Source organism: Apteryx rowi, unplaced genomic scaffold (genome assembly GCF_003343035.1).
Source record: "Apteryx rowi isolate R43461 unplaced genomic scaffold, aptRow1 scaffold_361, whole genome shotgun sequence".
NCBI lineage: Eukaryota > Metazoa > Chordata > Aves > Apterygiformes > Apterygidae > Apteryx > Apteryx rowi.
The window spans coordinates 505,882-517,792 of NW_020450097.1; the positions used below are offsets into that span (position 1 = coordinate 505,882).

General features: G+C 44.5%; 1 protein-coding gene across 1 annotated transcript; it reads left to right on the top strand.

The window, feature by feature from the left end:
- Positions 1-1,083: 1,083 nt before the first annotated feature.
- BAG2 (BCL2 associated athanogene 2) lies at positions 1,084-10,490 on the top strand. Its single transcript, XM_026073122.1, has 3 exons — positions 1,084-1,229; positions 8,613-8,722; positions 9,750-10,490. The coding sequence occupies exons 1-3, from the start codon at positions 1,084-1,086 to the stop codon at positions 10,148-10,150; spliced, it is 657 nt and encodes a 218-aa protein (XP_025928907.1). The 3' UTR covers positions 10,151-10,490.
- Positions 10,491-11,911: the final 1,421 nt, after the last annotated feature.

Sequence of the window (11,911 nt, forward strand, 5' to 3'; positions counted from 1 at the left end):
GATGTACTGCATCAATGCAAGTATGTTAAGTATCTGTTTTTGAAGACTACTGTTCAGGTTCTGTTTCTGCTTATAGCAAGTGCTGTCTCCGGTTTACCTTCCTCCAATTTTTTTCTCTCCTCAAACAGGCTTCTGGATTTTTAAGGCACTTCTAGTTTTCCTCTTCTCATTTCTTCTTTTTGCCTTTGGGAGTTTCATCTTTGTATATCCCGCTATTTTGATAGCTATTTAATTAGGGAAAGACCAAACCAATTAACTATACACAGTAGTTCTGGAAGGTAAACCCTCATACGAATGGCTACCATCTAGAATCGGGTTACTGTAGGTATTAACAAACTTAGGTTCTGGGAAGGCGGTTCGTGCTGCTTTAGCAGGTCCGGTTCCGCTGCTCCCCAAGGGTGGTGAGCGGGGCAAAAGCGGCGCAGCCCTGCAGCTCCGGGAGCCCCTGTCCCGGGGGGCTGCGGTGGCTCCCACCCCGCGGAAAGCAGCTATCGGGGGAAAGCAGGGCTTTTGCACCACTGTCCTGTGCTAGGGTGCGTGGTGACTGGGCAACGCTTTCAGGCGCCGGTGCAGGACGGCATGCAGGACAACGTTTAGGTGTCAGTAGGAAAAACTCTTTCTTGCCTGCGGATTTAATTATAACTTGTGACTCAGCTGTAGCTCCTTGATTCACCAATAAATTATAGCATGCGCTGGGCCCCGCATTTCTGCTGAATGCGCGATGTACAGAACAGGACCCAGCCCGGTTCCTGGGGCGAGGCGCTCCCTCTCCTCCGCTCCCCTCCCCTCGTCCTGGCTCCCGCGGGGGGCCGCGGCGCGGTGCCTCCGTGCCGGGGCGGCCCGGAGGGGGGAGGAGGCGTTGCGGGGCTGCCGAGGCGAGGCGAGGCGCGCAGCGCGCTGCGTGAGGCGGCGCCTCTGGGGCCGCGGCTGGGCGCGGAGGCGGGGTGGCCGCGGGGGCAGGCGGCGGGCGGGCTCCTTCTTTGGCCATGAGCGAAGTGCCGGCATTCGGCCGCCGCCGCCTGCGGGACGCGGGGAGGGAGTGGCCGCGCCGCGAGCCGCAGCGAGGAGCCGCCGGCGAGTCCTATGGCCCAGGCCAAGATCAGCGCCAAGGCCAGCGAGGGGGCGCAGCAGCAGTCCGGCGGGCAGCTCCACGGCCGCTTCTACCGTTCCACCTCCATGGCGGACCGCTCCAGCCGCCTGCTCGAGAACCTGGACCAGCTGGAGCTCAGGTAGGGCGCGCCAGGCCGTCGGGGTCGCGGCGCCCCGGTGCGCGGCCGGCGCAGCGCCCTGGCCCTCCCCGCCGCGGCGGAGCCCGGCCGCGGGCTGTGAGGGCGGCGGCGTTGCAGTCGTTGGCACCCCCCGCCAGCCGTTAGCGCCTCGCGAGCCGTTGCCCGCCCTGCGCGCGAGCCTTTAGCGCCTCGCGAGCCGTTGCCCGCCCTGCGCGCGAGCCGTTAGCCCCCCGCGGCCCCGCCGTGTGGCGCGGGCTGCGAGGGAGGCGGCCGCGGGGAGACGCTGGGAGCGAGCGGCGAGGGGCCGCGGCGCGGGCGGGGGCATGGTCAGCCCCGGGCGGTGGGGGCGACGCTTCCTGCAGTCGGTGCCGGACAAAGGACCCCGCTTCGTTTGGGGGGGAGGCGGTCCCGAGGTCCGAAGTGGCAGTGGGCGCTCTGGTGTGAGCCGGCGCGGCGGGACGCTTGTCAGGGAAGGCGCAGAGCAGCCTGTCTGGCGCGTTACCCCGCCGAGCCCGCAGCTCGTTGCGCGAAGCCGCGCCGCGGCCCTGCGGCGTCGGTAGCCGGCGGGAAGCCCAGGCGCGCCGCTGCGCTGCTGCGCTGCTGGTCCGGGCACCTGTTACCCGGGTCGGTGTCTGCCTTCCTGCTGGAATTCAGTGAATACCTGAGCTCCGATAGGAATAGCCATTCTGCAGCTTCGTTTTTTTTTTTCTTTTTTCTAATTAATTCCTAATATGTTCCGTGTTTCATTGTTGTGTCAGGACATGTCTCTCCTCCTCTTGTTATTCGGCATTCCTCAAATAACCCTTTAAAAATTTTTTCCAGTTTGGTCGTATAAGAGATGATTCCACGCCTTTAATCAAGCTCCTTGCCCTCTCAGCTCTCCCTAATTATAGTGTCCTTTTTGAGGTGGATAGGTGCACACAGTAATGTGGGTGTACCACTGATTCACCTAATGGCACTAAAATTTCAACACACCCTTTCTTCATTACAGCTGCATATTGATCAGAGGCTTTCGCAGAACCACCCATAATGTTTCTAGGTCTTTCCTAAGTTGCTGTAATTAAAAGAGCTCTGTGAGATATAGTGTTTTTCCCTTTCTGTGTGCATTATTTTGCATTAATCAAGAGTGAACTCTATATGCTATTATATTATTCTTTCACTTAGGTTGATTAAATCTCTTTGAAGTTCTTCACAGACTTCTTTGAATTTGACTAACCAAAGTCACTGTCTGCAAACTTTCAGTCTCACTGCTGACATCCAGATCCGGTGTGTGAATATATAACTACAAAACATTGTACTAAATAAGCAGTAGAACTATGCAAAAATGTTTTTTTACATCTGCTGAGCAACTTAGTGAAAAAGCAGACACTTTGGTTAACCAAAAATTAAACCCAAAATTGAAGTTTTCAGTTTGTTTTGGGTCTTTCAAACAGGCACATTTCTAACTGCAAAACTCTTACAAAAAGTCAAACTATTTTGATTAAAGTCAGTTAAGTTAATTTTTGTGTTTTATTTATGTGTAAGTAATCAACATGCCTAATTTGAAAATTATTTGAATGAGAGGAGGAAGAGCCTCCATACTTCTTCCTTCTCCAGCCAGTTTATTTTAGCTATAGTCCTTTGAGATGTTATTTGTAAATATAATAAGTGAAAATTTGTCAAAGTGAACTGTAGTCTTTAATTAACACCCTTTACAATCCTCAGCTGTCAAGTTGCTTAAGCTTGGCTGAACCCCTCAGCAACCCTCATTCCCTCAGTTTTCTGCTCTTAAACAGCCTTATCATGTCTCTGTTCTCGTCTACCAAGAGAATTTTTTTCCTCAACAGTAACAAGGTATTTTTGTCCCATATCTGCTGACCTGCTGGTGTGTCACCATAGGGGTGCATAGTATACTCCCTCTAGGTGTTTGCAGAGTAGTTTTTATTGAAATTCCACTGGAAAGGGGGATTAATTTAGTTGGGATGGGCATAGCCCTTATCTGAAGGGAAGGAGGCAGTGTTATAGCAGTATGGCCATATAACTCAGGAGCGTGTGTTTCACAGCTTGGAGACGGTGGCTGGAGAGGGGCTAAATCCCCTCAAACATTCCTTCTCTATACATCAGTGCTTGATTGATTTGCCTTCAACCACGAGGAGCAAAATACGACTTTTATTTGTAAGCAGAGAAACGTATTTGTACAAAGTATTAATCGCTGCTGTGATTTGAACAGTAGTGGAGAAACAGGAGCGCACAAGTGTTTGATCATGTCATTCTCCATCCCTGGACAGTTTCCCCCTTCACCGGCTGTGAGGACAAGCTCCCAAAGTGGGAGGTAGCAAACTGAAGTGAAGGGCAGAGGCAGAGGTGCGAAGAGGGCGTGCAGGACGAAGCTGCATAGCTCTCAGGGAGTTAGTCCGTCCCCGCGAGGGGGCAGGTGGCAATGCGCTCAGTGCTTGCGCTGTTTCTGAAGGCTTGGTTGGCCCTTTCCTTTGCCCTGGCTGCCCACAAATGCCAAGAAATCTCAGCAGCCGTTGGAAGCAGGACCAGAGCTTCTGTTTATGAGTCACAGTGTTCTGGTGGTTGTATTAAATGAACATGTTGTTCTAAGTATAATAATACGTAAGATGCAAAGTCAGACTTCTACTTTCGCTTTTTTCCCCCCCCCTTTATTTCTTGTACTTCTCCTGTCTTCATTTTGGAATAGCCTTACTTCCCCCCACCATTTATTTATATGCTTATTGGACAGTTTACCTGAGAACAGAAACTCAGTTTAAGCTGCTGAGGATACCAAAGTGAAAAACCCTGCTTTGTCTTAGTACAATGTGTTTAACTCTGTTTCAGAAAAAAAGCTGCACAATCTACAAATGTTTCTTTTTTCCTTTGAAAATTCATCTGCAACTTCATCATGCAGGCTTTAATAATGACTTATTTAAATAAGTCAATGGTTTGAAGTAAAGAGTTATTGCAGCTGTCAAAAAAAGCGGGTATCAAGTTTCCCATCTGGAAACAAAAGCAGAGACTGGTCCACCTGTTCCTCAGGGGAATGCTGTATTCATATAAATGGTATGCAGGAAAGAAAGGCACTGCACTTCTAATCTCTTTCAGACCAAGGAAAATCAGAAATAATTAGTGCTTTTTTAGTATTAGATAATCAATGGACTATTAGTTGATATTCAAAACAGGAAATACAATCAAAGTTAAAATCTGACCAGGTATTTTCATCTATCGGAAAACCACCATACCACTACATCAAGATAATCGATAATGCAACATAAATCTGAACATCTTGCATTTTTGTTTGCCTTCTATTTTTTGAGTTTTTTTTAAATTAAAACTTGGATTCTGTTTTCACTTTTTTCCCCTGAAGTCACTTCAACTAAAAGTTTACTTCTGATCTTTTTTTTGCACTGCAAAGAAAGTGAAGATTTACACAAATCTATGAACTAAAGGCACTTCTTAAGAAAGAAATTGAGAGCTGACAGCGAGGTWTGGATTTGGTGGTCTTGCTGTGAACAAAGAGAGAAAGGTGTAAAAAGTAAGGAGAAAGGTAAAGAGAGGGGTTGCCTGGACCGGGTTTTTCCTCAGATGCTGTGTGGGAGCCCACAGGACCAGAGGAGATCTCCACAAATGCATGGGCAAGCACCTGGAGCTGTCGGGTCCCCTCGCGCTACCGTTTCCTGGTCTCTCAGTAGAAGCCAGGGGAGCAAAGGTGAATAAATAGCAAACACAGCAAAGCAAGAAATGAGGCAGTGAGGAATATTTGTGAATCTGTAGGTGAGGAATGAAAGGTTGAAGCATGCGCCGAGTCCTCAGCTCTCGGAGGGAATGGCATGCTATAGGCATCTACTAAAATGGCAGTGTAGCAGAAATGGTTCGTAATTCTCTCCTTTTGTTTGGTATCTTCATGTGAACTTTTCCAGGCTCCATTCAGTGTGGTTGAAGTACATATGTTATCAGTTTAGGTTATATTGAAATATATATATATWTTTTTTTGAAGAAAAGTGTTCACCAAAAAAACAAAAGTAGGAATTCAAAATCTTACCTTGATGCAGCCTGCCCAGCGTCTTCTCTGTACATAACACTAACCTATTTTCCTGACTGCCTTGGCTGGTGTGGGTCTTTCTGTGTTTTTTTCTGGAGTGCTGTTCTGAAATCATCCTGTTCTTTTGTTTTGTTTGGAAGTYAAGGTCCCTGATCATTTCCTCCAATCTATTGTCTAACTTTTTCAGTCCATTTTCACTCTTCTATTTGAGAATGTACCTCAGACTCACTTGCTATATGCTGAGATGCTGCCTTTGCTGCCACATTGAAGAAATTAGCCCTCCCTGTTTTTGAATGAATTTTCACAGGTTTTGATGGCCTGCCCCTTCGGTAATGCTGGATGATAAATTCATCAGAAATAGTACTGGAAACCAAATGAGGATTGAAGTTGTACAGGGCCTTGAAGGTGAGGACAATATACGAGAGGTCATGAAAGGTCCCACATGAGCCACACCATGCTGTGTAATCACACTGTGCCTCTGTCTTGCCCTGCAGTGGTCACTGAAAGTCGAGAAGTTGATTTTTCAGTCATTGAATCCTGGCACACTACTAATAATCAGTGGTCAAAATGGAAGTTTTTAGAAGGGATAACATAGGGGTGGGGAAGTCCCAACATGCTGCTTTCTTGTCCCCTTCCACCTGCAGAAGGAGCTGGTGCACTTTGATGTGCCGTTACATTATACCAGGGTCGACACATATTTTGACCACTGTTCATGGCAATAAATGCACTAAAAATATTAAAAGCCCATTGGATTTTAGACTTATGTTTTAGAGAATATACTCTATATTGCAGTATACAAAAATGGTTGATATAACTCCCAAGAATTCGCTATAGGGCTTTGTATAAAATAGTAATGTTAATCAAAGCAGTAGCTGGTAAATCATGTTTTTATGCAGTATATGATCATTAATTTTGCTGATTTGGCTTTTAGGTCCTACCTCATATTACAGTAGCTCACTACTGGAAGCAGTGATATTTTGGGCACTCTCTTTAGAATGACAACAATTCAAGATGCATCTCTGTTACAGTTTTTCACATTCTTTATAGGACCCAGCAAATCCCATTGGAAATCACCAATTGATCCACTCAGTGAAGACAGAGCCTTAATTTTTAAATCAGTACAGTGATATACCTAAGCTGATATAAAACTATTATTAAAATCAGAATTTGACACTTCCAAATTTTAATTTTAAACTTTTTAGGGACCAAAATAGATTTTTTTATTGTGAAAATGTTAGGTTTTAAAAAAGGCATGGTGAGGCATTTATGGAAATATTGTTAGACCTCTTAAATTATAAAGTGCAGACATCTGAAGTATGAAATGACTCTACCTGCCTTGTCACTTTTATGAACCAGTCCAAAATAATAATTAAGTGTATTTGCTCTTGGCAAGAATTTGCATTGCATTAACTTTTCCCACTCCTCCTCAGAATTAACATTAAAGGAAAGGCCTGAAGCATGTGCTTTCATTGACAAAGATTAGACTAAATCTTTTGTAAAATAGTGCTGTTTCAGCAGTACGGTGCATGTTCACTGTGACTATTCATATATTTMTTTTTATTCTGTTCTTCTGCCTTTTTCCACCCTCTTTTCTCTTGCTACTGTTTTTCCCCAGAAGTTGTCCTGCCACCAGTCTTTGAGGCAGGAACATTAGCTCCGTGCTTATTGCAACAGATGTTAAGCACATACCTATACAAGTAGTGATCAGCGATCACCATCTTGCGGCTGTGTCCATTAACGAGTATAAAACATCCTTGGGGACTGGGGTTGGAAAGAAAGAGGAAGGCATGATTTGACAGTGCTTAGTAATAAAATTAAGGAATGCCAGGATGAAAGAGGAGCATTTATCGGTAAAATGGCAAATGAAGAGCATGCTGTAAAAACAGTGCTAGGAATGAATATAAGAGAATGAATAATATTTTGGTTTGTTTTCCTTTTTTGGCCAGGTTTAATAAACATTTCRGAATAGATGGATTCCCTTGCTGTTTACAGAGCCTAAGTCTCTTGGACTGTGCTGAAAGCATCTAGAACTGTCAGCCAGGTTCATGTGATATCCTCATATGACTGGTGTGGGATCTGGGAATGCGGAGTTGTCATTTTTGGCACTACTCTTGGAGTAGTTGAAGCTTGGCGAGTCCTCCGAGCTGCAGCCCTCCCCTTCCCCAGTCCTCCAGGTGCAGAGCCAAGGTAGGGGGACGTTTCCCTCTCGTCCCCAACCTCCAAACTTGACAGTTCCCTCGCGTGCTTTTCCAGGTTGCTTGGCTGAATGGCAAAGCCTTCTCCCTAAAACCATGGCAGGGAATAGGACATCAATTAAGGAGTCAGACTCAAATTTCTAGTGTGGCATTTTCACATCTGTGACGGCCAGATCAGCTTGTACAGTATGCAGCAAGGAAGAGGGGAGAACACTGGAACACAGACCATGCAGCTTAACGTGACTCTGTGGGTAACAGGGAGAGTGCAGTTTCTGATGTGCTCTCCCCTTACCATTGTCATGGCACACATTAGTTTCAGCCCAGTGAATGGGACTATGGAAAGTCAGGTTTCGGAAGGAATCTAGTTTCATGTTTCGCTTCAAGCCCAGGAATACGAGCTGAGCAGACAAAAGCTTCCCTGCTGTGTGAAGCATAAAGGACCTGCCACTGTGCTGCATCACTTTGTGAAATGAAATAGTGACTGCGAGGGCAGGCAGCCCAACTGGTCTCCAAGCAAAGAAGGCATGTTACTCGGCAGGGAAGTCCTTATAAAGTGGGAGGAAGTGTGTTCACTTTGTCTCTCTCCCCCATTTTACTCCCTCTCGAAAGGGGTCATTGCCTTGCACAGCTGCATTTGAGTTCGCCAGCAGTCACTGCTCAGTAGGTGGGTAAGGGTGAGGGGGGGGCTGATGTGGCAGGAGCTGTGCTGGCCCCAGGCCCCTTGCTCTCTGGAGCCTGTGCAGGTGCTGCTCTTCAATCCAGGTTCCCGTGTGGGAACCTTGTTGGGTTTTCTTTTAGTTCTTTTGGCTGATAGTAATTGCCAGTTAGATACAGCAGTTCTGCTACGGGCCTGCAGGACAGTCAGGTTCTGGGTATCCAGACTAACTGTGGAGTAGCATTAAACAGAACCATCAGTAAAACAATGTAGATACAAGTCAGGTCACATTACTGTTCCCCCCCCCCTTTTTTTTTAATCAATCATGCTAATTCTTGAAAAAAGTTAAGACGTGGAAGGAGGTCATGAAGTCAGAAAGTCTGGCTCATGATTAATATGCCCATGGATAACTGACTTCTGTAGCTGAAGTTTTAAAAAAAGTCTTGGTAGCTATATAGGTGAACAATTGTCTTATTATTTAAAAAGATTTTGTTTGGTTCACCCATGTTCAGGGTAGAGGCTTTCCGTGACGCAGCATCCGCTATGGAACAAGAAAAAGAAATCCTGCTAGAAATGATCCACAATATACAGAACAGCCAGGATATGAGGCACATCAGTGAAGGTGAGAAGCTGCTTTGCCATACTCTCATAACTGACCTAAAGTCAAAATAGCACATCTTAGGGAGCAGCTTAGTTCAATTGCTTGCAGGTGGTAAAGGTACAGACACTTGAGCCAACTGAGGTTATTGAAGGGCCTTCTGTAACCCTGGGATCCCCTTATTCTTGATTTACATTTACATTCTTGTTCAGCAGAACAATCTACCATAAACATCATTACTGAATTTGTGAAGCCCATACTTAGTTCACTGCTTTATTTTCAAAGTCAGAGCTAATATATCTCTACTGAGAGAGAAAAGTTTATTATTATTATTCTTAGTTGAAAAACATCCTTTGAATGGCTTTGATTACTGGACAGGCATGATTGCTACAAAGCAATAGCCTGCAAGAATGTGATGATTCATATAGTTCCCATAGTTGTGTGACATAAGGGTTTAAATATATTCCCCAAACCTGTATCTTTTATAGGAGATGCCTTAAATTTCCAGTTTATTGGTTCTTTCAGTAAAATATGCTGAGTTGGTATTTTAGGGAAAAAACCCCAAGTGTTTTCACAAAATAGAAACCCATTTTTTTTAATGGCCTCTCATTGAGTCTGGTAGTCAGAAATCAYTTCTTTCTTTATGGCTTTTTGGGGTACAATATAAATCTCTTCCTCACAATGATATAGAAGGTCCTTAACATGCTTGTTTTGTTAATGAATGATGTTTACTGGTAATACTGTATGCTTCACTTTTACCTGACATAGCAGGCATTGGATGAGCAGTAGAAAAGTAGAGCTTACATTTTTAGTGAAGCTAACACCTCATTACAAACTAAAAGACACTAGCCTCTGTGAAATAAGTGGGACTTAGATGCAAAGAACCCCACTTCTGGCCTCTGGAAATCTTGTTCATTGGCAGTTGCTTAAAAAAACCCACAAACCTCTTGTACCTCTTTTACTACTTGTCATAGTTTGATTATCTTGATGATGTTATTTGCACTGCAACATGTTAGCTGGTAACCTAGAATATTTTCTTTTTTCAATTTAGGTGAGAGAGAAGAGCTTAATTTGACTGCTAATCGTCTCATGGGCCGAACCCTCACTGTGGAGGTTTCTGTAGAAACTATCCGAAATGCCCAGCAGCAGGAATCCCTACTGCATGCCACAAAGATGATTGATGAAATTGTCAATAAACTTCTAGATGATCTGGAAGATGCAAAAATCCGCTTAATGTCACTTTATGGTGCATGTACCTCTGACGTGCCAGCAGGACCCATCGATCAGAAATTTCAGTCGGTTGTAATTGGATGTGCTATTGAGGATCAGAAGAAAATCAAGAGAAGGCTAGAGACTCTGCTCAGAAACTTAGAAAATTCTGAAAAGTCAATCACATTGTTAGAACATCAGAAATCATCTGTTCGACAGTCTTGCAACAGCAAACAGGATTAAAACATCCTCTTGGTTACTTTTGTCAAATCACGAAATGATCAAGTCTCCATTTAAAAAAGCGCACAGAAGGCTAAGAAAAGTTACTTTTTACAGGTACACGCATATGCACACACACATACACACATGCACACACCAAAGTATCTGATTGTGAGGTGCAAGCATTAAATGGGTTTTGCTAGTATTGGCATTTTGTTTTTGGCAATAAAGAAAGAATGCTATCAAGATTTCTCCTGTAGAGTTGGTACTGCTACTGCAAATTGTAATGTGCTTCTGCTGAACTGTCAAAAACTGTCAAAATCTAGCCTTTCTTTTCTTCTTCTTTTTTTTTTTAAACTGAAGTTGTTTTGTCACATACTAAGATTTCAACTTCCACAACTTTTCTCTGCTGTATACATAGTGTGGAAAACAAATGTTTGGGGCAAAAAGACAAATCATTGCAATAAACCAGAAAAATTAATAAACTGTATATTGTATTTTCCTAAACAATACATTGTCTTACTTCTTACTGATTATAACTGTAATAATGTGGTACTATTTGTAAAGTAGATCCCAATATTTTCTGGAAAAAAAGATAGCTCTAATTTATAGTGGGGAAGTTAAGAGCAATGAACAGTCCATCCAAAGGTCACAAGACTAGAACTAGGCTCCAGCTCTTGTGACACCCCATTCCATGCTTTGTCTATGGCATAATCCTGTCTCCCACTATTTCTGTGTAGTTTGAGGTTGCTGTGTGTTTTTTTTTTTTTAATTAATATAACGGGAAATTGCATTTTATCAGTTACTACTCTGCAAGTTCAAGCTCATTGGTTTCTGATAATCTTCTGTGAAGCAACAAAGCAAAATAGTTGTATTCTTAACTGGCAAATACCACATTTGTTTCTTCTTAAGTTCAGCCTTATACTTTAGGAAAAGGTGTTTTTTTTTTATTTTGGCTTTTTCTCCCCCCCCCCCCCATTGCCCCTCTAATTTCTGTTTATCTCTGCACTAACTCACCAGCTGTGAGTCCAAAGCTGAAAATTTTAGAGTGAGCCTGGGATTTCACAACCCTCAACAGCCTGGTCAGTTTTAAAGTGTTTCACTAAAGGGTAGTGGTCTCCACAAAAGCTTGCTGAAGTGCTGACACAGTCCCACTGCTTCTTAGCAAGGTGCTAGGGAGGACAGGCTGCGCAGCTGCAGGCAGCCCTGCCCCTACAGCTCCTAGGCTACTAACCAGAGAGGTGACATTGGCTTGAATTAAAGCTCAGCTGTGTGGGAGGGAGCTGGAAGGGCCAGCGCTACTCAGATGGCTGCTGCTTTCAGATCTACAGCTTCCTTGGTACAAGTGAGTGTCCTAAATGTTACAGCCTTGGTGTCACCTCTGGCACCTGAGGAGCCCTCAGAGCTCCAGCCCAAGACATGGCTCTGCCTAACATGAGGCTCCTCCTGCCCAACCCCTGCTCCTTAGCTTTAAACTCCTTGCATCTGGGGCAAGTGTACTGTATGGGGGAACTCATACCTGGGACACTCCAGCAGCTATGAAGTTAAGATGCTACACTTTACTCCAGAAACAGCACCCGGTTTTCAGCTTCGAGTTCGTGAAGAGTTCCTAAGAATCTGGCAAGATTAATTTTAGAATTACATTTTTAAAAATACCTAAAAAGAAAATAAAATGTCTCATGAATACATTTTAGATACTTGTAGGCTTTGACAAGAAAAGCAAAGCTTATGGGTAAGGATTAAAGGGCAGGCTAGCATGGGTGACACTGTTGTGGGTGTTTACTA

What these genes read in the sequence shown, in the direction of transcription:
- BAG2 (XM_026073122.1), top strand. Translation starts at nt 1,084, where the DNA reads ATGGCCCAGGCCAAGATCAGCGCCAAGGCCAGCGAGGGGGCGCAGCAG. An exon ending in CTGGACCAGCTGGAGCTCAG is followed by an intron (nt 1,230 to 8,612) that starts GTAGGGCGCGCC and finishes ACCCATGTTCAG; the next exon opens with GGTAGAGGCTTTCCGTGACG. An exon ending in TATGAGGCACATCAGTGAAG is followed by an intron (nt 8,723 to 9,749) that starts GTGAGAAGCTGC and finishes TTTTCAATTTAG; the next exon opens with GTGAGAGAGAAGAGCTTAAT.